Source organism: Salmo salar, chromosome 10 (genome assembly GCF_965601325.2).
Source record: "Salmo salar chromosome 10, fSalSal1, whole genome shotgun sequence".
Classification (NCBI taxonomy): domain Eukaryota; kingdom Metazoa; phylum Chordata; class Actinopteri; order Salmoniformes; family Salmonidae; genus Salmo; species Salmo salar.
In genome coordinates this window covers 85,995,429-86,021,205 of record NC_138300.1, presented here as the reverse complement: position 1 = coordinate 86,021,205, position 25,777 = coordinate 85,995,429, and the positions used below count along the sequence as shown (strand labels likewise).

At 44.6% G+C, this 25,777-nt stretch overlaps 1 protein-coding gene across 4 annotated transcripts; it reads right to left on the bottom strand.

Moving 5' to 3' along the window:
• On the bottom strand, positions 1–25,414 carry LOC106560914 (septin-7). 4 transcript variants are annotated; one of them, XM_014124355.3, is made up of 13 exons: positions 25,105–25,414; positions 17,984–18,083; positions 10,425–10,531; positions 8,900–9,000; positions 8,592–8,726; positions 5,920–6,037; positions 5,749–5,841; positions 5,504–5,600; positions 2,898–2,949; positions 2,649–2,777; positions 2,275–2,410; positions 1,999–2,144; positions 1–1,879 (listed from the first exon to the last, which is right to left on the bottom strand). In XM_014124355.3, exons 1-13 carry the CDS (start codon positions 25,141–25,143, stop codon positions 1,840–1,842), a joined length of 1,293 nt encoding a protein of 430 aa, XP_013979830.1. In that variant the 5' UTR covers positions 25,144–25,414; the 3' UTR covers positions 1–1,839. The 4 variants fall into 4 exon arrangements, with proteins under 4 accessions (XP_013979830.1, XP_013979831.1, XP_013979828.1 ...); XM_014124356.3 differs by having other exon boundaries at positions 17,984–18,080; XM_014124353.3 differs by lacking the exon at positions 25,105–25,414 and adding an exon at positions 18,353–18,534.
• Positions 25,415–25,777: the final 363 nt, after the last annotated feature.

Below are 25,777 nucleotides of genomic sequence, written 5' to 3'. Positions count from 1 at the left end.
TTAAGCATAACCTTCTCATCTTTAATATTAATAATGTACAGTTAGAGAGAACAGATGATAATAAAATGAAGAACAGAATAAAGCTGAAGAGTGTAGATATATAAAAAAACAATAACAAAAACTCCTAAAGTTATGGCTACCTTCAACAATATTAGATAGGGGAGTGGTTAAAGAATGATTTAGGAAAAGTTTGTCTCAGACCTGAGCTCAAATGAGCCTTTAAGACTTCTCAGACCATGGACTAACTTCTGACTATTACAACTCAGAGACCTGCAACAAGAGACTGGCCCTGAGAAAGTATACAGTTGGCATAGAGTTATATTGTGTGTGTGAGTGTGGCTTGTGAAGGCAGTGTAGGTTGGGTCAGAGGTTGTCTTCTGGGGTTTGTGTTCAGTTGTGAAGTATATAACAATTTACAGTCAATTCCATTCCATGTGAACCAGAAGAAAATTACAGGGGTTTTATGTGTGTTGTATTTATCTGTGCATTTTCTGTGTCCCTTTTGCACGTCTTCAAGTGCATCTTTTAAGATTCTAGAGGTTTGTAAAATCAAGACTACACTAAAATAATAATTGTTGAACCTCTTAATGACCCTACTGGATTCAAGGGCTAGTTGTCCAACCATACATACATAATATATTAAAATAAAACTTGACGGACCTCAGAGAGGTAAGGGTTTAGAGGTGTCACACAATGTGTCTCAGTGTCTCACCATGCATTTGGGACAAACCCATGCATTTAGAGCTCTCGGTACAGTCTTCAGAACAGGGACGAGACAGAGAGGGGACAAGGAATAGATAGGGCTTTAGGTTCAGGGCTTTGACAAAATCCATCACTTCACAATATAAGACATTGCCATAATCACGGTTATCATTGTTTTAGACACCCATATGATTTGTGTAACATTATCTATATAATAGGGACATAATTATCTGCTTCAGTATCCAGAGAATGTTATGACACTGACAATGTTACTGTTTATACCGTTAAATGTGTCTTGTATTCATAAAATAGAAGACACAAACACATGGTTTACAGTTGTACACACACAGGCACACAGGCACCCACACACAAGTACACACACATTTAAGATAGATCACCCCCTTTCCTGAACCTCGCATTTTCATCTCGACTTGGCTTTTCACTGTCATAATTCCAAACAATACTTTTCCTGTTTCTTGTACACTCCCACCTGACTCGAACCCTTAATAATCACCTACAAGTGTGTGTTTACATGCACATGTCCTAGGAGTTCAGGGAATGTCCGAGTGTACGTAATTGTGTTTACACATGTCACAATGGAGTGTGCTTGTGAATGGTCTTGAGCGGCCTCTGCTGGAAGAAACAGCTGAGCTAGCTAGAGAACAGATTGTAGTACACTAGTATATAGGATGGCTATGCATGGTGCCTGCCATGTGTAAAACTCCAAAGATCAGAGGGACATCATTTCCTCCTTGTCAAGAATAGAAATAAAAGGTTTTGGCAGACCCCCAAAAGAGGGATGTGGCTGTGTGTGTGTGTATAGTGGTGTATGAGTGTGACATTGGGGTGTGTTGTATGTACTGAATGAGATGCATGTGTGAGGTCCATGTATGACATGTACTGCATGTAAGAGAGGTTGGGATGGAATGCCTAAATAGTACACTAGGGCCAGCTAGCCCACTTTAGAATGTGCAAGTGTGAACACCCTCTTAGCCCTGAGCCAAGTGCAGTATGAACGCGGCTTATTTGCGTGCGTGCGTGTGTGTGTGTATATGGTTTGAGGGTCATAGATTGTGTGAGCATCAAAAAGGATGTAAAAACGAGTTTGCAATATTTAATTGAAGGAATAGGTTCAACTTAAAATATTTTTCCTTTCTTTTTGTTCTTTTCCATGGTCCTGTAAAAAAAAAAGAGTAAAAGGGAATTATTTAATATTTCAAAAGAAATAGACAAAACATACTATATGCTTGTCTGAGAGAATAAGAGCAAGGACAATGAAATATGTCAGCCACTCACTTAGAAGCATCAAGTTTCTGCTGCTCCAGTATACGTTGCTGTGCTTCCCAGTTGCACCTTTCCTCCTCATGGTGGCGCCTCTTCTCCTCCAGTTCCTTATACTGGACCTCCAAGTTCTTTTTCATCTGCTCGTGGCGTCGCTCCAGCTGAGAAGGGAGGCAAATGTGTTACTTGTGAATAAAACAGATACAGATACACACATCCAAACTTACTGAGGCTCTCTACCTCTCCTGTCCTTATGTCTCCCAATTGGTGTACACCCACACACACACACACCTCAGCCTCAGAGTCCTTCAGTTTCTGTTTCTTCTCCTTGACCTTCATCTCAAACACCTGCTCCATCTCTGTTTCCATCTTCTTCATCTTCATGACATGTTCCCTCCGCTCCTCCTCCATCTGGGCCAGGGGGCTCCTACAGGTCAAAGGTGAAGGACCAAACATCAAGAATCACTAACAGTGACCAGTGATTAACAAAGCACATCCCAACTAATACAGTCTGGTCACTGTCACTTAACAACAGTATGACTCAAACGTCAGGTTAATCTATGAAATAAGCTTTACAGCATTTTTTAGATTCTCAGTCTGTCTGATTACTATTGAACATATCAGATCTATGGTATTTCCTCTGATGATTAAGGTCTCTCTCCTACCTGGTCATTTGGTTCTTGGTCTTGCTGGTGTCCACTCCTCCATTGCAGGTTACGGCAGCAAGCTTTTTGCTGCGGTAGTTCTCATAGTGGACGTTGTTGGTCACATCCTTCAGATCTTGCATATGGGTCCTACAGGAGAGAATTGGGGAAGTTGGGTCTCAAATAATTATATCACTGTAAATACCGTGGTATAATTCACTGACAATAATGGATGAATAAAAGGATTGACATGCATCTTCTGTCTCTCACCTGATCAGCATGTTCCGTAAGACCGTGAAGTCACAGTGCTCCCCGTTCTCCACTAAAACAGGAAGAGAGAGAGAGAGATGTCAGAGACCCACAGAGATTGATCTCATCGCCATCCATCATTATTGGGTACTGGTAGAATACACACCAGTTCCCAGAATTCCCGGTAACATTACAAAGGCTCTCGGATCAAAGGGACAATTTCTACTCACAGAGCCAAAAATCACTGGGTCGCTCAGCTAGTCTAGTGTACACTCTTATTACAGGTAGTTACCTGATGAGACTGTTAGGTAGTCAAACACACAGACAACAAAGTCATTGGCCAAAAGGACCCGTGCTCAGACAGTCAGACTGTAAAGAAGAATGTGTCTGCTCAGTGAACACAGACATGGTTAAAACGATCACTAAGACAGAAACACATTTCACTGGACCACTGCTCAAACACACACATTCAGTAGTATACAGTACATAGAGTAGTCAACAGACAGACATGTCACAGACCAGACAGACCACTGCTCTAAGACATACGTTTCAGCTGATTAAACACACACATGGTTAAAAGATCACATGGGATTCTGGAAAAGGACCGCAGAGACACTGTGCTGCTGCTGAGGATGTGGATTCCTTCTCTTTCCTGATCAAAACATGGCTCCTTTACTACATAGCTCCTCTCCCCAGGCCCCTTATCTGGGGCTAAGCCTAACGTGCATCACGCTGGCAGCTGTGGATCTCAGGAAGAGGACATCTTACCCGTGAGGTGCATGCATAGAGCCCCTGCTGTCACCTACCTGAGTGACTTCTGACGGGAGGGAGGAGAGGGCACACAGGAACCCAGGTCCTGCCCAGGTGACCCCTGTAACCCGTGTCTGTCCACCCTGACTGTCTACTGAACGAGGGGTTACATGAGGGGAGATGAGGGCTGGCAGGGCAGGCCAGCCTCAGTGATGGGACGGGAGTGGAGGAGGGTTTGGTTGAGGTGGGGGGGTCACAGGGTCATAGGGACACAACAAAGCAGGGTTGTAGCTCTAATGGAAAGACACGCCCTCGGCCGATTGGCTGAAAACTCCTGATGTACGCTGGACTGAATGGTTGTTGCCTCCTCACTGTTGTTTTCAGTGCTCTGCCGTTAAAACAAAGCAACATTGAGAGTACGATCACTGCTAGCGCACGAGGTCAGCTGCCCATCAGGAGTTTTAAGCCCGAGTGCTTTAGCTAGTAATGGTCGTTAGATTATGATACCTGCATGGAGGTTTCCATTGAATGAGCCAAGAACAGAGAAAAATGTCTTATCCCATGACAAAGAACTTATTGTAAAATGTTCTATGAATCAATATGCAACGGAGTATGTGTGATGGACCCCCTGTGTTAACTACAGGGAGGGAGTGTCAGCAAACAGCATCACGGTGCAAGGATTTAGAGCAACAGAGTGTATATACAGAAGTGACTGTTCGTAGATAATGCATGCAAAATATGTATACATTCACATACTATGTTTACAAAAAGTTTGTGCAAATGTATCTCTTAACAGTTCTACAATTGAGTGTTGACGAGTGGCCAAATGACGATTAAAACGAATAAAGGTAGATCATGCAGTTCTGGAAAAGGTATGACTTAATATAAAAAGGTATACTTCAGGATTTTGGCAATGAGGCCCTTTATCTCACGTGTTAGTCGATACCCATAGACTTCCAGCCATTGTGCCAACGCTGGTTAGCGTTGGCTCACGAAACTAGCTCTAAATTCCCTCATACTGGACAGAGACACATAAAAATGGTAATCCACAAGCTCATCTGACTCTGGGGAAGTAGATAAAGGCCCTCATTGCCCAAATGCCAAAGTATCCCTTTAAGATAATCAGGTACTTCTAAACATGAGTTAGAGGGTGATGTCGCTCTATTCTAGGAGAAGCGTTAGCACTGAGCAGCCTATAGGTTCTTCAATTAGTAAGAGCTCCACTTTGACCATCAACCTAATGTCGCAGCAACAAAAAGTGAAGAGGGGAGGAAGGCCTGAGGGAGAGGGGTATCAAATGTGAGAGATGGTTTTGTTTACCAAAAATGCCCTCTGTCAGTCATGGAAAAGAATAGACAGAAAGAAAAAAGAGAAAAGAAAGAATGAAAAAGTGAAAGACTGATACGGTCAACCACTGATACGGTCAACCACAGAGCAACACTTGAAAATGAAGAAAAAAAAAGGATTTCAGGGAACTTAAAAACAAAAGAAAATCAAGCGGAGAACAACAACAACGATTCATTGTGGCCAATGGTGAAAAAAAGGGGTGGCAAGGTCTCGCTCTCTGAAGTCCCTGGGGTGGTACAGTACAGTGTTCACTGCCAGAGAGACCATGATACCCTAGTAGAAGAACCCTGTCCCCCTTTTCCAGAATCCCTGTCAGAAACACTCTCTGGGGGGAGGGGGGAATTTCCTGGGAGGCCATGCAGTTTCCCTACACTAGGTCTCCACACTTCCATGCTTCATCCACTTGCATGGCACAGTGAGTGACATTAATAAATAACATTCTCCAGAACAACAACCCACAGACAATACCATGCCACGGTCTCATCTCAGACAGAGAACAGAGAACCCAGCCAGGCCCATACTGAACCTACCTTCTGCCACGCCCCAGGGGTACTGACGACCTCTGACCTTCTTGCCGTTCACTTCAATCACCACGTTGCTGCCAACCACTGCCAGAGGCATCCGCTCCTGCCACACAGGGAGAGTGACAGTTCATCAGTGTACAGTATCGACAACCTATTAGATAACTGACAGGGGCAAAACAAAATGGCAGATAGGGACTAGTGTGGACTGATGCTAATGACCGTATCGGTCTCTCTCTCTCATTGGACACTACCTTGATCTTCCGGATGAGCTTGCTGTCCTCATCGTCCTCGGTGTCAGGAAACTCATAGATCCTGATCTTGTGTTCTTGGATTTCCTTCATGATCTGAGTTGAAGGTAAAAATGACATGAGTAATTGCCATACACATGTGTTTGTGCAAACACAAATAATGAACACACACACCTGTTTCTTGAACAGCTGGCATTCTTCAGGTGTCAGAGTGTCTGCCTTGGCGATGAGAGGGATCACGTTGACCTTGTCATGGAGACGCTTCATGAACTCAATGTCCAGGGGCTTCAGCCTTCAACGCATTTTACACAGTTAAAAAATATGTTGAGGCTCTGTTGTTGCACAGTCAAAACAGATACACAGTCAGTCAGGCAAACATAGGCAGGCAGGGAAGGCTGACTTATGCTTTGATGTGACACAGTCCTGAATAATTCTCTGTAGTTAGTACACGTTCTGCCACCAGTGGCAAGAAAACACTGGAAACACTACATGACCCAAAGTATGTGGACACATGGTCGAACATCTCATTCCAAAATCATGAGCATTAACATGGAGTTGGTCCCCCCTTTGCTGTTATAACAGCCTCCACTCTTCTGGGAAGGCTTTCCACTAGATGTTGGAACATTGCTGCGGGGGCTTGCTTCCATTCAGCCACAAGAGCATTAGTGAGGTCGGGCGATTATGCCTGGCTCACAGTCAGCGTTCCAATTCATCCCAAAGGTGTTCAATGGGCTTGAGGTCAGGGCTCTGTGCAGGCCAGTCAAGTTCTTCCCCAAACTGTTGCCACAAAGTTGGAAGCACAGATTTGTCTAGAATGTCATTGTATGCTGTAGCATTAACATTTCCCTAAGGGGCCTAGTCTGAACCATGACAAACAGCCCCAGACCATTATTCCTCCTCCACCAAACTTTACAGTTGGCACTATGCATCAAGGCAGGTAGCGTTCTCCAGGAATGCGCCAAAACACAGATTCGTCCATCGGACTGCCAGATGGTGAAGCCTGATTCATCACTCCAGAGAACGTGTTTCCACTGCTCCAGAGTCCAATGGCGGCGAGCTTCACACCACTCCAGCTGATGCTTGGCATTGCGCATGGTGATCTTAGGCTTGTGTGTGGCCACTCGTCCATGGAAACCCATTTCATGAAGCTCCAGACGAACAGTTCTTTTGCTGACATTGCTTCCAGAGGCAGTTTGGAACTCGGTAGTGAGTGTTGCAAACGAGGGCAGATTATTTTTACACGCTACGCACTTCATTGGTCCCGTTCTGTGAGCTTGTGTGGCCTAACACTTTGCGGCTGAGCCGTTGTTGCTCTTAAGACTTTCCACTTCACAATAAAATCACTTAAAGGCAGCTCAGCAGGGCAGATATTTGACGAACTGACTTGTTGGAAAGGTGGCATCTTATGGCGGTGCCACATTGAAAGTCACTGAGCTCTTCAGTAAGGCCAATGTTTGTCTATGGATATCGCATGGCTGTGTGCTCGATTTTATACACCTGTCAGCAACGGGTGTGGCTGAAATAGCCGAATCCCCTAATTTGAAGGGGTGTCCACATACTTTTGTATATATAGTGAATTTTTCTGTGTTCTTTTTCCCAGTCAGTGACCACTAACAATTATGTCATGGTGGGAACATGAGGGATTCTCTTTGTTATTCTCTCTGTGATGTTCTCACTCTGGCTGATGAGGGAGTAGGTGGACAAAGGGGCTCTTCTTCTCTGTGGCCTGAGAGAGTGAGTTCTGTCCAGGGACTGGAGGGGAGAGCTGGAGGGGAGAGCTGGAGGGGGCAAAGCACTAAGGGTAATGGGGGTGGGGAGGGCTGTGTATTCCAGGAATATACAGAGCAACAGACCCGCTGTTACAGGTCACAGGAGTAAAGGGGGCATATGAAGTGTGGGGAGAGCGACAGAGACAGACCTGGCAGAGGAGGAAGGTCATGTTCTGAATTTGTCTCCACATTATCAGAGGCAAGGACTGACATGATTTCTGATCTCTTAATGCATTACCTTGTGTCGGTCTAACAACGGACATTTTCCTGATCTTATATAATGTCACAACCACGTCAGTGTCCATAGTCCTCCTTATATGGCTACATATAATTACAGCAACCATTTGACTGGTTAAAATGTGTAGGATTGGATAGATCCTAACACAAAAAGTGGGCCTAGCTGATTTGCTACGGAGGCGTTTTTCTAAGCTGAAAATAAAGCATCCCATTCCCAGGGATTCTGAGCTCAGGGGCTCCTCAGTGAGCTGCCTCCTCCTGATTGGCTGGCTCAGTGATGGTGAGAGCGCTTCCATCTCATCCTCGGTCTAGTGGGTGTTATGCAACCTAGTAGGTCACAACATTGGCAGCCTACATCTCTCTCTGTCTCGCTTCCCACTCACATATGTGAACTCACGCATGAGCCTACACTCCACTCATACATTCATGTTCACGTTCGGGCTCGCATACATAGGCAAGCAGAGATAATCGATAAAGGCGTGCGCACACACACACACACACACACACACACACACACACACACACACACACACACGATCAAAAGCATAACGTCATGACTTATACAACACAGAGTTAATGCACATGGAAAGACATGGCCACTCCTAACTCAGAAGCAGCATAGAGAATTTTTAGAATTACAGCACACATACTGTATAAAAACATTTGTTATAATTTAAAATGTGTTTCAGCTCATACGAGTCTCTTTATGAGACAAGGTGGGTAGCATCGGCTTCATATATTTAGCCATCAAAAAGTTTATACTATACTTCCTATGACATCAATGTAGTACTGGTACATGATCACAAAGGGACTGTTCCCCCAAGGTCTGTCAGTACTCACCCGTGGCCAGAGGGGGCGATGAAGTACAGGCAGCAGTGAACCCTGTTGTCTGGCATCAGTCGTCGGTTCACCCTGGACTCTGCATTCAGGAAGTCCTCACACTTACTGTCAATGAAGTTAATGACAGGCTGCCAGCTGAGAGGGGGATGAGAGAGCGGTGAGAAAGAGAGAGAAAAATAGGAAAATGTTGTTTACCTCTAGATTTAGGCTCTCAGTGACGCAGAGAGAATATTGCATAGTGTCACACTCCCACACAACAAACTCCACCATATCTTTCATAAATGCTCACATTCACTCCCAATACTCACCAGTTACTATTGTCCACCGCATCTCCAAACCCTGGCGTATCGACGATGGTGAGAGTGAGCTGGACACCTCCTTCCTTCACCAGAACCTTGGACTGCTCCACCTGCAAAACAGCACCACAGTGGCTCTAAAACATAACTCCATTTCATCTCTCAGCTCCCCCATACACTACGGCTCATCTATAGCTTGTTAGTCCTGGGGGGGAAAATGGCAGCTGTGACAGTGATATGGTGCTGGTCGATTTTTCACGGTTTAGGAGACAAATGCAAAATTCGCTTCCCGCTGTTGTTTGTTTCAGTTGCTTTCTGTTCGGCTGCCTCATACTTTCACAAGGGTAGTTATTTTGGGTTGACCTCTTTCAGTCTCTCTAAACACACAAATTATTTTCCTTTGCAAAACACTTCAGTTTAGATGCACATTCTTTTCTAGCAGGGCATATATCAAGCACTCAAAATACTTTCGGAAGAGTGTGTGTGTGTGTGTGTGTGTGTGTGTGTCTGCTTTTAAATCCATTTCAGTGAAAGAAAAACAAAAAAAAACAAAAAATGTACACCCATCAATTGAGTGAAATTTGAGTAGACAGAATGTGACCATTTGACAGACATAAGAGATTGTTCTGGAATATAAATACTCTCCTCCTCCCCCCCTCAGCCCACGGCAGCCGCAGCAGACAGCCGCACAGAGCACACGACCCAAGTCTACCCCTCTACATTTACACTGTGGCTTTGGCCTACCCCAACAGCTCCATTTGTAAAAACATTGGACGCACTCTTCAATGGAGGACCAAACACATCCGCAGGAACCACGGGGACCCCAGAGACAACCAGGAATCTTAGGCCTCAACAAATCTGAAAAACAACTTACGTCGGTCTACATTCAAAATGAAGTCACACGTTTTCTTGTGAACAAGGTCATTTCTTGAAAACAGCTTTGCAAAAGTGTGGTTCCAATTCAGGAAATGATGACTCACAATAGTTACTAACTCCCACCTCAGTGTGATGAGATAAAAACCCAAATATAGCAGCCAAACACTGCCCTGGTGTGTGTGCCTTTGTATATACATCACAAAGACAGAAATCCGAGGCCCAGGATGCCTCCGAGATGGGAGTCTTGTGTTTGGTGGGAAAGTCACCACTGGGTGTTGTTTCATGGGAACATTCCTAACCCCCTACTGACCCCAAGAGGAACCAGAGCCCCTGAGTCCAACTCTCCCCCTTCTTGTCCCCATCCTAAAGAGAGGCCACACAAATCTCCCCAAACACCCTTAACTAAAATGTGCACCCATCAATTGAACTAGCCCCCCCCAGCCTCTTCATCTGTCCCTCTTCTGTTTATGAAGGACATATAAGGACAAACCACTATGGGCTCCATCTCTGGCTGCTGGTGCTCTGGGTGCGCTGCCTCTGGCCTGGCTGCTGTGACCATCCAGTGGTTATTGGGTTTGTTTGTATTGGCCTGAGAGCTCTGTGCTCTTTGGCCTTTGCTTGTGTTGCACTTCCACATGTGGAGGAAGGAGTTGTAGGCTACCTGCACAGTCTTCTTGATCCGTAGGGATGGGCCAGGGTAATCCTTGGAGTACAGGTCAGTCAGGAAGAGGGAGTTGATGAGCGTGGATTTCCCCAATCCAGACTCACCTATGGGAGGAGATCTGACGTCAGTTACATCATTGTCACAATGAGGAATTCAGCATATAGCCTTTATCTGGCTATGCAGTATGCATACACCAAAATACTCACGCATACACACACCCTGCAGTGGCATAGTCACAGTCAAGGGTTTGAAGGTCATTTCTGTCCCGGATAATTGCAGCACAGGAAATAAAGCTGATTTATTGTCTCATTGGGAAAAGGTCAAAAGCCTATCTGCCAGAAAGTAAGCTTTAAGTCCGAGTTAATAAAACATTTATTCTCTCTCTCACTAATCGTTCTTACCCTCTCTTCCCACCCTGACATTAAAATCATTCAGTATGTTATTAGTTTGACTATATGATCTTATTAGTTTACAGAGGATAAAACACACACAGCTTCCATCTCCCACACAAGTTAGTGTGATTAATGAGTGAGCATATCCAGAGCTGTGCTTGGGAGTGACTGCTCTAGTGCTCTGGGAGGGTCAAGGGCGGGTTGCCTGGCATGCTCCAGCAGGACCACCACACCAGCAGCAGAGCAACAGCAGCATTACCACCACTGTCCCAGCAGGGGGCACCCCACCACCTTGCTTTCAATCATTCCCAACACTCCCACATCAACCCACAGCTAGCCCATACTCATGTCAAGTTTCCATCAGATTTACCTCAGTGTTTCACCCAAAAGGCTCATACTTGCTTTGACTTGGGGCCAATACCAGACCACTGGTACTTTTCAGCTTGCATTTACATAACAATGGCTAACTATGAACTTTAAACTCGGGCTCTCGAGTGGCGCCGCGGTCTAAGGCACTGCATGCTAGAGGCGTCACTACAGAGCCTGGTTCGATTCCAGGCTGTATCACAACCGGCCGTGATTGTGAGTCCCATAGGGCGGCGCACAATTGGCCCAGCATCATCCGTGTTTGGCCGTCATTGTAAATAACAACGTGTTCTTAACTGACTTGCCTAGTTAAACAAAGGTTCCATAAAAACACCTCACAAAGCAACTGTCTTGATGATGCAGAGGTTGATGATCCTGCTCGCCCCAAGTCTTTAGTGTCACACTCCTGATGGAAACACACGTTTCCTGATAATGACTGACTGTTGATTTGTGGGGTTGCATGTGTTCCGCTCTGCATACAATCCTGCAATGCAACCAAACCAGTCATTATGATGACTCCGTGGAGTCCCTGATAATCGTCAGGTTGTCCTGGCCAGTTGTCAAATCCTCCGATTTCAGACAGTGTGTCTCTTAACCGTCACCTCTCACCCGGACCCTCATTGAGGTGTAGACTCTGGGCAGCTCACCTCTGGCTGACAGACAGCACTAGATCACAGGTTCCCCCCTGCCCCCTTCAAAACACACTGTTTAACCATGAGATAAGATACACCAAACCCACCCACTGTCTGCTGGGTACACCTGTCAGCACCCGGCCTGTGCTGGAGGTCACCCAAACCAGGAGGGGGGAGGATAGAGGGGCAGGCAGGCACCTCCTACGCTACTCTGGGGGAATAGGTGGAGGGCAACAGAGGGTCAGGGGCATGTATCTAAAGGAGAGCAGACAGTGCCTGCAGATTACTCTGGAGCTTGATAGCAGTTATGAAGGAATTTTAATGGAAGCCAGTCATACACATCATCTTCCCACCCCTCTCTGTGGCCCTAAAACCTGGCACTGGGATCTCCTGTTTCTCTCTGCCTCTCACGCATGCAAAATGGATCGACAAGTCCCAGATAGAGAGAGGCCCTGTTCTGAGTCTGGCTCCTGGGACACTGATCTGCGTTTTGGGTTGAACTAGACACTGGGGAGGACAGAATTAGGATCGGAGTTCACTGGATTAGGAAAAAAAACACAGGACACTTTAAATAACTCTTGCAGAAATACAATATGAACTCTATTGTAATCCTGGTATAAAATATAGCTGAAGAGCTTTTCTCTCTGGTTCCTAGACTAGAGCATCCTCGTCCTTTGTTAGTTTGACTGCTGATGTTGGCTAGAAAAACAAATGAAGGGAAATGAATAACTAAATACTGACACGTGGACAAGAAAGGACATCAATCACAGCGTGATAACTGTCCATATATCTATTATCCTTTATACAGTAGGCCCATCACCACCACAAAGAACCAGACCCATTTTAGGTGACTCCTTACCTACCATCTAAAATCCAACCCCCAGCTCATCTTCCCTCCATCCCCCTCCTGCAGTCCTGGATCAAATTACACCCCCTGGCCCCTCTTTCTCACCAAACACTCCACCTCAGCTGCACAACAGACCAGCCAGAACACAGGAAACTAACCAAATACCATAGAGCTGCTCCAGAGGGGATGCAAGCCAAATTACAGCTCATGTCCTGCGTAGTGTACTCCACTTAGAAGAACCACTGACCTTGGAGTTCATAGTAACTCATCGTGGTCAAAATCACAGGACAGCAACAGTCGACATAGCACATAGTTAGTTGTGACAGTGGCCGTTCTGTGGTGCAAACGAGCCGACAGAGTCGCCAATGATAGTCTCTCTGCAGTAGTTACCCCACCCCCGGAGGGCAAGTCCAACCCAATTAGCCTTCCTCTCAGTTTTAATTAAATATTGGTCCGCATGATCTCTGGAAACGCACTCTCCATAAATAGACCCTCTCCGTGACGACCCAAAGCTGCATAGATGGATGGCTGGCTGGGTGACCCGCCCCTTACTTCCCCTCTTTCATAATGGGAACATTGTGAGGGGGACAGAGAGGGAGAGACCAAGAGGCAGGTGAAGAGAAAAAAAAAAACTGACAGGGAGGGAAGGGAAGTACAGTACTGAAGTACAGTAACTGCAGTTAGAGAGCGAGACAGATTGACAGGGCTATGGGTACAGACATACACACACACACACAGGACACGTTTCCCAGGAGATACCTAACATTCCAGGCTTTTCTCTCTCCTCCCTCTTCCTGTCAACATACTAATGCCCAAACAAAATGAAACCTGGGGTAGCAGCTGGCCCCACACATCCTGACAGGCCCCTTTTACACTCCCCTGCTTAGCCCAGCCAGACCAGACCCCTTGTTCCTCTCCTCATCACCCCTCATAAAGGGGCTCCTGGTGCTTCTGGTCTGTACGCCTGTAGCTCTTTTCCACTGACAAACACAGAGCTCTCCTCCCCTAACTAACAGACATGTGGGCCTGAATCAGTGGGAAATGAGACATCTGGTCCACATGCACTAATGTCTATATGAGGAGAGAGAGGGAAAGAAGGGAGAGAGGGGGGAAGGGAGGAGAAAGAGAGAGAGTCTGTGTGTGTGTGTGTGTGTGTGTGTGTGTGTGTGTGTGTGTGTGTGTGTGTGTGTGTGAGAAGGGATGTTTAAGTGTGTCAGATAAGCTCTATCAATCAGGAGATGGGATGGCTGCAGTAGGGTCAAAAGGTCATCTGATAAAGATCTGCAACTCACACACAAACACACCTCAACTACTATACGGCGGAAGATAAAAAGATGATACACCAGAAACACTATGCTATAAGGCTATATGAGATACTCTGGTAGGCTTACAGATGGAGAGCGGGTAATCTATAAAAGATTCACTTTGAACCCCTGAGTCTAAACAGAAACTGACAGAATCAGCACGAGTGAGGTCATACAGGACATGTGCAGACTGCATTATACAGCAGCAGCAGCTCCCCCCACACAGAGTCACCCACACACCCTGAAGCGGTCCAACAGATCTCACACAAACTAAGGCGCTGCTGCTGTGTCTCATGTGAAATACATTTCCTTTTTCTTAGTGGCTCATCTTGTTGCAATGTGATGACATTTCCTTCACCTGGAAAATCTGTGTGTGAAAACATCCTTTCTTTTCGTGGTTCTATGCTTTTGAGGTAATGCTATCTAATTAGTCAGTGAACAAGAGTTGGTAGATGACAGTAAGAAGACGAACCAGAGGAAACCAATAGGTGAAAGTAAACTGCCATAGAATAGGGCAGGGATTATCAACTCGATTCAGCCGCAGGATGATTCTTTCTTGAGCGGAAGGTTGGGGGGGCCAGAACATAATTAGAAATAATTTGTAGACTACAAATTGACCGCAAGAAGCACAAACAGATATAATATTTGACTAAAACAGAATAAATTCAAACCTTCCTTATATGCAATCATGTCTCTTTTGCGCTGGAATACTCAAGAACAGATTCCCAAAACTAAAATGACTTGGAGCTGATTTCCTGGTGTTTTTACAGTCTTTTATGTCTAACAATAAAACCAAAATGTACTCAGAAAACTTGAGGGGCCAAATAAAGACACACATGGGCCGCCAGTTGGGAAACCCTGGAATAGGGATGGGATAGTGGTAGGGGAGTATGAATGGGTAGTAGGTAGGGCTGCAAGATATGGGCAACAAATGTAATTGCAATTCTTTTGACCAAATATTGCGATTGGACTTGCGATATAAACTGAGTGTACAAAACATTAGGAACATGACAAACTGACCAGGTGAAAGCTATTATCCCCTGATTCAGAGGGGTTGGGTTAAATGCAGAAGACACATTTCAGTTGAAGGAACTCAGTTGTACAACTGACAAGGTATCCCCCCCTTCAAAATAATGATTTTTAAGCCGTGAGACAATTAAGACATGGATTGTGTATGTGTGCCATTCAGAGGGTGAATGGGCAAGACAAAAGACTGAAGTGCCTTTGAACGGGGTATGGTAGAAGGCTCAACAGTTTCCTGCGTGTATAAAGAATGGTCCACCACCCAAAGAACATCCAGCCAACTTGACACAACTGTGGGAAGCATTGGAGTCAACGAAGGCCAGCATCCCTGTTGAACACTTGACACCTTGTAGAGTCCATGCCTTGACAAATTGAGGCTGTTCTGAGGGCAAAAGGGGGTGCAACTAAATATTAGGAAGGTGTTCTTAATGTTTTGTACACTCAGTGTAGATCAAAACACTTGGGTGAACTGAATCATAGAAATAGAATGAGAAGAAGCAAAGCATTTGACCGAACAGAACAAGCTTATAGTGAATCTAACAAATTAGAAACTGCGCTGCTTGAGGGCTCCCGAGTGGCGCAGCGGTCTAAGGCACTGCATCTCAGTGCAAGAGGTGTCACTACAGTCCCTGGTTCAAATCCAGGCCATATCACATCTGGCTGTGATTGGGAGTCCCATAGGGTGGTGCACAGTTGGCCCAGCGTCATCCAGGTTCGGCCGGTGTAGGCCGTCATTGTAAATAATAATTTGTTCTTAACTGACATGCCTAGTTAAATAAAGGTTTAATTTGAGTGACCAGGCAGGGCTTGGTGTGTGTGGGGAAGGAGCTGCAAGAGAAGGAGAGAGACGACAAAAGGAGTCAACTCTAAAAAACGGATGTCACATGTGGCTAAGTGGCATTTCAAAATATTCCATGCAATATGGACCTCTTGCGATATGGATATTGCACGTGTCAATATTGAGATTTCAATGTGAATTCTATTAATTGTGCATCCCTAGTAGTAGGGGAGATGTGGGCCAAGCCTTCAGCCTCAGTGAATCTAAGAAAACTAGAGTTAATCCCCCTGCCAGGTCAGCAGCAAAGCCTGTCAGACCATCTTATCAGAACTCATACACACAACATGAAGAAAGGGAGACAGACAGCATGGCTGACAGGAGAGAACAGAACAGAGACTGGGATCTACTATTGGCACTGACTGAGTAAAGAGAAGCTCAAGCTCCAAGTGTTGTAAATTCTTAAGTCTTGTGAGGTGAATTGGAACAGTAGTCTGTTTAGCCTCTACTTTGTTCCTGTAGTATATCATGGATTTGGACGACCTGCTTTGTAGAGCAGCCCGGCTCTCTCCAGTCTTTCCCAGATTCAGTACAGAAATTCTGCCAGCTGGCCAAAAGGCCAGGAAACAGGTTTTTTCCATTCCAGAATTTTGGAGGGAAAAAATTGTCCCAAGCCAAAGTCCTGTGGCGTCAGTCTCACAGAGTGACATTGGAACAGTGGAGACACTTCCAAGTGACCGGGCTCTAACAGGCGAGCGGATTCCCAAAAAGAGCCCCAGCCTGTCAAAACAGTGAACCCAGCTGGCTTCCATTACAGGCCAATCTCCTCATGACTCCAGCTATAGCTCGCTCTACTGGCCCTGAGCCTGGGAGTGCGTTCTCTGACTCTCTCTAGAACTCTCACAGAGAGAGGGGGCCTGTCTGTCTGTCAGAGCTGGAATGGATGAGATTGCTCCAGAAGTCTTAACTTTTTTATGAGTGTCTGGTAGAGTTTCACAATAGTAGTGTCTTAAAGTATAAAAGCTATACCGTGTGAGTGTGTGTCTGTGTGAGTGTCTCATCTTTGTGTTCGAGGCACTGTTGTGTTTGTTCTCTCTTCCACACTTCACATTTGTTATGTGTAATGTTTGGCTCAGCTGGGGTTGGAGATAAAAGGAAAGAAAGGCCCATATGTAACAAGGCTGATCTCCAATCCTGTTGACATTGAATTCTGCCACTCTCCCTCTGGCACATGTAGCCCTTTCACAGTGTTACTTTACCAAACAGGAAACCCAAACCAGAGGGAGATATTCTGTATGTGGGACATGTCATGCTGGTTGGCTGAGAGAAAGAGAGTGTGTGTGTCGCAAGGAAGCGCAAGAGTGCACAGTTGGCATACATATGACAAAAACAAAAATATCCAGTCTTGATTCCCATGGAAGGCAGCCCTTACATCAGTGAAGTATGATCAATACTGTATTTCCTCACATCAATCGCCTCATGCAGAGTAACAATTCAATAAACATGTGATTGTGGTCTGTGAATGTGTGTGTGTGTGTGTGCGTGCGTGCGCATGTATAACCAACCAGCTCTCACAGTCTCACTGAAGAATCAGAAGTTTGTCCATTAACGTCAAATTTCGAAGGTTACGTTTAGGCAGGTTAAGTTATATACATCAAAAACAAGTGCCGAGCACTGGGATAGAACACACGACCCTCAGAACAGTCCACAAAACAAAACCCAAGCCTACATGATTCTAATAGCATTCACCGTTGACCCTAGTGGCCGCTTTTGAAGTAGTCGCCTGACGTCCTGTTTACCTGGACGGATTTCTACTTTCACAGTGGATCTTGAGCGACCTGGCTGGTATAACCAATCACTCCTCCACTCTCATCTAATCTCCTTAGCCACCAGATTCCATTCCAAGTTCATTGGAATTCTGTGGTTCAATAATTCTTAAATGCACTCAGTTTACCAATTCACAGAGCTAGAGTTAAAAAAGTAATGAACAAATTCACTGAAACTTTGTGACATTTTACTTCAATTCCATGCAGAGAAATAGGAAACACACATTGATCCATACAATGCATTCAAAACAAATATGGAACCTCAAATGACATGCTTCATGTTCCTTTTTCACAGACAGACAGACTCACAAGCAGACACATATAGAGAGACAAACATTAACCTGACCAGGGAGACCCACACATAAAAAGAGAAGCAGACAAAGTGACTCACCAACAACCATTAGTGTGAACTCAAAGCCCCTCTTCACTGACTTCCTGTACACCTGGTTGGGGAGGTTGGCGAACCCCACATACCCCTCCAGATTCCTCTGCTGGAAGAAAACACACAGAGTTACTCTGGAATCTCCTGGGGTGAGAAAAGCACTTCTGCGTACACAGACACACAGAGAGACAAAGAGCTGGTTTTAGAGGCCATGATTAGCATTTCTCTGGCCTGGAGTGACAAAGCACCTTTGAAAGAGTGGGGTAAAACGGGAACAGGGTTATGGGTTTGAGGTGAGTAAAATTACATGAAAAAAATAGGTACAAAAGGAGAGGAAGGGGGTAAGGTAGTCTAACTGATCCTCCTGTGTTTATTTACGAGTCGTATCATATCCATCATATCCATCATCTGAGAGACGTCGTCATGGAGACAGTGGATCTCACACCAGATGACAGCCAACGCGTTCCCAAGTTGTGTGTTGTCCTTCTCTTGAGTACCGTATTTCTCCATTCCTCCCTCTGCCTGCTCTAATCTCATCCTCTCTCTCTCCCAGCGCGTTGTCACTCATGCTGCACAAGGCAAACAATTGATCACTGCTCGCCCCTGTTCACAGGACCTCTCATGCGTGTCCCAATGGACAACACAGGGGTAGAAAAGGGGCCACACTAGTCACTCCCACACAACAGCTCAGTCAGACACTGTCTACCACCCTGAAAACGTGTCCTCTCATTCCTATAGTAACAAGGAGAGTCAGGAGACACACAACAGGGCTGCTTTGGGAGCAAACACATTGTTGTGGTATGTCGGAGGTGTACAGGCAATTGCCCTAAATGCTTCCATTTGAGGAAAGGAGTTAGTGGAGTATTAACCCAAAAAGCTCTACGACAATCTTTGTGTGTATCCTATTCCACATCAAGCTTCGTTAACCAACCCCACACCGGTCAGAAGCTGGTAGATTTGAGGGGATTTAAGCCTTAACCATGATTGACTATGTAATAACAATTGTGTTATTGTTATAGGCTGTGATAACAAATGTGTTATTACACATACAATGACAAATTAAATCCTAAGACTCTTTGCCCCCAAACTGTTTTTTGACAACAAGACTAAGGGGCAGATGGGAAACCTTCCTCACCGTCCTCTTCTGTATTTTAAGACATTCAGTGTGACAGTGCAATCACTGTGCTAGAAAAAAATGATAACAGGTCAATGGAGAAAATCAGGGCACATCCTGTCAAAGAGAAGTGGCTTATAAAACCAGATAATCCGTAGTAGCAGGGACAAAAACACCTAGGCTATTTTGACCATCAAATACAGTGCCACCTACAGTGGCAAGAAAAAGTATGTGAACCCTTTGGAATTACCTGGATTTCTGCATACATTAGTCATCAAATTTGATCTGATCACAACAATAGACAGTGTGCTTAAACAAATAACACACAAATTGTAGTTGTCTATATTGAATAGATCATTTAAACATTCACAGTGTAGGTTGGAAAAAGTATGTGAACCCCTAGGCTAATGACTTCTCTTAAAGCTAATTGGAGTCAGGAGTCAGCTAACCTGGAGTCCAATCAATGAGATATGTTGGTTAGAGCTGCCTTGCCCTATAAAATGCTCACAAAATTTGAGTTTGCTATTCACAAGAAGCATTACCTGACGTGAACCATTCCTCAAACAAAAGAGATCTCAGAAGACCTAAGATTAAGAATTGTTGACTTGCATAAAGCTGGAAAGGGTTACAAAAGTATCTCTAAAAGCCTTGATGTTCATCAGTCCATGGTAAGACAAATTGTCTATAAATGGAGAAAGTTCAGCACTGTTGCTACTCTCCCTAGGAGTGGCCGTCCTACAAAGATGACTGCAAGAGCACAGTGCAGAATGCTCAATGAGGTTAAGAAGAATCCTAGAGTGTCAGCTAAAGACTTACAGAAATCTCTGGAACATGCCAACGTCTGTTTACGAGTCTACGATACGTAAAACACTGAACAAGAATGGTGTTCATGGGAGGACACCACGGAAGAAGCCACTGCTGTCCAAAAAAAACATTGCTGCACATCTGAATTTGGCAAAAGAGCACCTGGATGTTCCACAGCGCTACTGGCAAAATATTCTGTGGACAGATGAAACTGAGTTGTTTGGAAGGAACACACAGCACTATGTGTGGAGAAAAAAAAGCACAACACACCAACATCAAAACCTCATTCCAACTGTAAAACCTCATCCCAACAGTTTTGTAAAGAGGAATGGTCCAAAATTCCTCCTGACCATTGTGCAGGTCTGATAACCAAATGTTTTCTGTAGTTGCGTGAGGTTATTGCTGCCAAAGGAGGGTCAACCAGTTATTAAATCCAAGGGTTCACATCATTTTCCCACACTGCACTGTGAATGTTTACACGGTGTGTTCAATAAACACATAAAAACGTGTAATTGTTTGTGTGTTATTAGTTTAAGCAGATTGTGTTTGTTTATTGTTGTGACCTAGATGAAGATCAGATCAAATTTTATGACCAATTTATGCAGAAATCCAGGTATTTCCAAAGGATTCACATACTTTTTCTTACCACTGTATAGCATGTTCCTTCAGGGAAAATGGGACATTCATGTAATCAGGTCTGTGCATCAGCATGTGACAGTGGTGTAATCACCCACAGCACCCTACATCTACAGTGAGGGAAAAAAGTATTTGATCCCCTGCTGATTTTGTACGTTTGCCCACTGATAAAGAAATGATCAGTCTATAATTTTAATGGTAGGTTTATTTGAACAGTGAGAGACAGAATAACAACAACAAAATCCAGAAAAACGCATGTCAAAAATGTTATAAATTCATTTGCATTTTAATGAAGGAAATAAGTATTTGACCCCCTCTCAATCAGAAAGATTTCTGGCTCTCAGGTGTCTGTTATACAGGTAACGAGCTGAGATTAGGAGCACACTCTTAAAGGGATCGCTCCTAATCTCAGTTTGTTACCTGTATAAAAAACACCTGTCCACAGAAGCAATCAATCAGATTCCAAACTCTCCACCATGGCCAAGACCAAAGAGCTCTCCAAGGATGTCAGGGACAAGATTGTAGACCTACACAAGGCTGGAATGGCCTACAAGACCATCGCCAAGCAGTTTGGTGAAAAGGTGACAACAGTTGGTGCGATTATTCGCAAATGGAAGAAACACAAAAGAAATGTCAATCTCCCTCGGCCTGGGGCTCCATGCAAGATCTCACCTCGTAGAGTTGCAATGATCATGAGAACGGTGAGGAATCAGCTCAGAACTACACAGGAGGATCTTGTCAATGATCTCAAGGTAGCTGGGACCATAGTCACCAAGAAAACAATTGGTAACACACTACGCCGTGAAGCCCTGAAATCCTGCAGCGCCCGCAAGGTCCCCCTGCTCAAGAAAGCACATATACATGCCCGTCTGAAGTTTGACAATGACCATCTGAATGATTCAGAGGACAACTGGGTGAAAGTGTTGTGGTCAGATGAGACCAAAATGGAGCTCTTTGGCATCAACTCAACTCGCCGTGTTTGGAGGAGGAGGAATGCTGCCTATGACCCCAAGAACACCATCCCCACCGCCAAACATGGAGGTGGAAACATTATGCTTTGGGGGTGTTTTTCTGCTAAGGGGACAGGACAACTTCACCGCATCAAAGGGACGATGGACAGGGCCATGTACCGTCAAATCTTGGGTGTGAACCTCCTTCCCTCAGCCAGGGCATTGAAAATGGGTCGTGGATGGGTATTCCAGCATGTCAATGACCCAAAACACACGGCCAAGGCAACAAAGGACTGGCTCAAGAAGAAGCACATTGAGGTCCTGGAGTGGCCTAGCCAGTCTCCAGACCTTAATCCCATAGAAAATCTGCAGAGGGAGCTGAAGGTTCAAGTTGCCAAACGTCAGCCTCGAAACCTTAATGACTTGGAGAAGATCTGCAAAGAGGAGTGCGACAAAATTCAAATTCCCTTCCATCGGGTGGCTGATGAGATATGTTGGCATGACTGCCATATTACATTTCCATCCCAAAGCCCTTGCTTGGAAGTGTACTTTGCCAGACTGCCAAGAACCTTGCCCTCCTCCAGGCCAAAGTGGCGAGACACGGTAGTGATGAAACCATAGGCCTTGTTGATCTCTGCACCAGACAGGATGCTCTTGCCAGCATACTTGGGGTCCACATGTACGCTGCGGCATTTGTATGGGCTTCAGGCAGAAGTCTTCACGCTTTTTGATGCATTTCAGAACTGCAGTTTCCTCTGCTTGGAGCAACAGTGAAGTGGGCAGGGCAGTACGGATTTATTCTCTTACATCTGCAAGCAGAGTCTGAACATCAGACAGGATGGCATTGTCTCCCTCAATCCGTGCAATGGCTACTGCTATAGGTTTCAGGCTGCTTACCACTCTCTCCCAAATACATCATCCAGGAGGATCCTCTTGGTAGGGCTGTCCATGTCGGCAGACTGTGATATGGCCATTTCTTGGAGAGACTCCTTCCCCTCCAGGAGACTGTCAAAAATTATGACAACACCACCCCAACGGGTGTTGCTGGGCAGCTTCAATGTGGAGGCTCTTATTCTTCTCACTTTGCTTGGTGAGGTAGATTGCCTCACATACCTAACCATTTCCTTAGCTCTCTTGTAGAGTGTATCCATTGTTTTCAGTGTCATGATGTCTGTGAGGAGCAGATTCAATACATGAGCAGCACAGCCAATGGGTGTGATGTGAGGGTAGGACACCTCCACCTTAGACCAAGCAGCCTTCATGTTTGCAGCATTGTCTGTCACCAGTGCAAATACCTTCTGTGGTCCAAGGTCATTGATGACTGCCTTCAGCTCATCTGCAATGTAGAGACCGGTGTGTCTGTTGTCCCTTGTGTCTGTGCTCTTGTAGAATACTGGTTGAGGGATGGAGATGATGTAGTTAATTATTCCTTTCCCACGAACATTCGACCACCCATCAGAGATGATTGCAATTCAGTCTGCTTTCTCTATGACTTGCTTGACCTTCACTTGAACTCTGTTGAACTCAACATCCAGCAAATGAGTAGATAAAGCATGTCTGGTTGGAGGGGTGGCTAGGCGAAGAACATTCAGAAATCTCTTCCAATACACATTGCCTGTGTGCATCAGAGGTGAACCAGTTGCATACACAGCTCGAGCAAGACATTCATCAGAATTTATCTGACTAAGTTCCTCCATTGAGTCAAAAAAGCGTTTTATTCCAGGACCATGAGCTGTTGCTATTTATAAGGTGTCTGATTCATCATTTTCACCTCGAATAGAAGTAGAGAGACTTTTGTCAGAGGTTGCTTCTTGTGAGCGCTGAGGGAACGTTATGCACTTGGCCAGATGATTCTGCATCTTTGTTGCATTCTTCACATATGATTTGGCACAGTATTTGCAAATGTACACTGCTTTTCCTTCTACATTAGCTGCAGTGAAATGTCTTCACACATCAGATAGTGCCCGTGGCATTTTCCTGTAAAATAATTAGTAAAAAAACAAAAACTATTCCATAAATAGTTAAGCAGTTAGATTAATCAACTCCTTCGTTAGATAAATGTTTTAAAATGAAACATGTATGGAAACAGGTGAATTAACACTCCTCAGTTAGCAGGCTCAAGCAAGCTAAAACCCACATGATAGCAGAAACTAACTAGCAGAAATTGTTAACAAGTTAGAAATGATTTAAACACACTTTGCTGTAGGCTACCACTTACTAGTTAACAAAAACAACATATGTCATACAAAATATATTCACCCAACCCAGTATTGTAATAAAAACTTACCAGAAAGCATTTAGTCCTTGGCTCAGACAGTGTAGTAGTGTGGGCTCAATAGCATCTCATTAGTGTGCAAGATCTTGAGAATCAGCTATACATGTGATGGAAGAATGCACGTTGCATGCAGGGGGTTGAAATTCCATTGAATTGGGGATAGTTTAACCAAAATGTGCCACAATACCTAGAATTGCCTTATGTGTATCCCACAAAAAAAGGTTGACTGTTATAAGCCAACTTTTTTGATGATTTTAAGCAAAATTCCCCAAATTCCTGGGCTTAACTTCTCATGGAAAATTTCCAGAAAAATGTCTGAAATTTACCGGAAAGTTTCCGACCCTTTGCAACCCTGGTGGCAATCAAGAGTTTTTCCAATTTACACACGTACATTGTTGGTGGAAAATAACAGGTCCAAGCAAAAGGTCACATACATTAAGGGTTCATATCAATCCAATATTGATATCTTGCTGTTGTTTACAGTTCACTATGTGTACAAGCACATAGTGATTTTAAATGGCCCCAAAGCAATTTCCATACTCCCTCCCTACCCATGCTGGGTTATATAACTTTGCTGTGATGTAATCTCAGTTTTCTCATCACCTGGAGTTAACACGTAACAGATGGTAGAAACTAGAATTATTGGGGACCTTTTGAAGAGGGACTGATGTAGGTATAAATACATGTGTATGAGACAGAAAGAGAGAGAGAGAGAGAAAGAGAGAGAGAATGAGAAGAGAGATCCGAGGACTGTGAATAAAGATGTGGGTGTGTGGTGCAGAATGGAAAGCACACCAGGGTTAGCTGGATGACAGCAACTGCATTCGGATTCTCTGTTTGCCAATGCATATGTGTCAAGTGATCACGTTTTTCTGCATTCTAATACAATAATGAACTGAATATGTTTAATCAATATTTGACTAAGACCACTTTTTATAGCCTATGCCTATAATGACATTATCAAAGACTACATAATAGCCTTCATCACGGGCGCAAATAAAAAAAAATAACCAAGGCATGGAAACATCTTATAAATTCCCCCGTGGATTCTCAAACGCGCATAAGTATGCATGTCCATTCCTCTCCACGACCGGGCGCGGAACCCTTCTCTTCTTGTCAATTATACGCGAGAATGGAGTGGAATTAACCCGTACTCTGGCTGAGAGCTAGATGAAATCAGCATTGTCGGTCACATTCCTCTTATAGTATTGTCATGGACCATAATGGAGTTCTACCGTTGGAGACAACGTCGGTTGCATAAAGTCATTGGTTTCAATTCATTCATGGAAATATTTAAATCCAGTTCACACGAGTATCAACATTGATTTAATGTGATCAGAATAACACTTACTGCAATGCTGGCAACTGTAGATTCTGGTCGTTCGATCATTGTAGTACTAGCGTGACACCACCCACCCAGGAGCCGAATAAATCAGTCATACAAAAAAATAACAAAACTTACGAAACAAAAGCGTTAGAGACGCTGCTTTCAAAAAGACACGTCCTATTCAGGCAATTTGACGTCTTTATGTAGCAACAGAACCCTAATGCCTCTAAACGGGTCCAAAATAATGAAATTGGGTAGGTGGTATCGACATACCACTAGTAAAGCATCATGAACAGCAGAAGGGAATTTTTTTTCTCCAAGCTACAAATCTCAAAAGGCGATTGTGTCCTCCTTCGGAACTGCATGCCTATTGGCTAAAGACATCTAAAATGGTGATGTCAGACAAGATCCGACAGCCTACCGAATTCCATTGGTTCTAAAGGTGAACTGCCTGCATTGTGGCGAGCCGAGCCTTTTACCTCGAATCTTTTACGAATGCCTTGGACGTACAAACCAAAAATGCGCTGTTGGATTTGTATATTTCACAGGTCAAATATCGCATACATGTGTGCTTCTTCTTAGGATTCTCAACAGGATGATCAAGAAACAGAAACATACATACATTCATTCATCCCACATTGTCTTTTGACCGTACACGGTCTAGTTGCGCTCTCTTGTGGCTGTGCAGTTGAAGCAG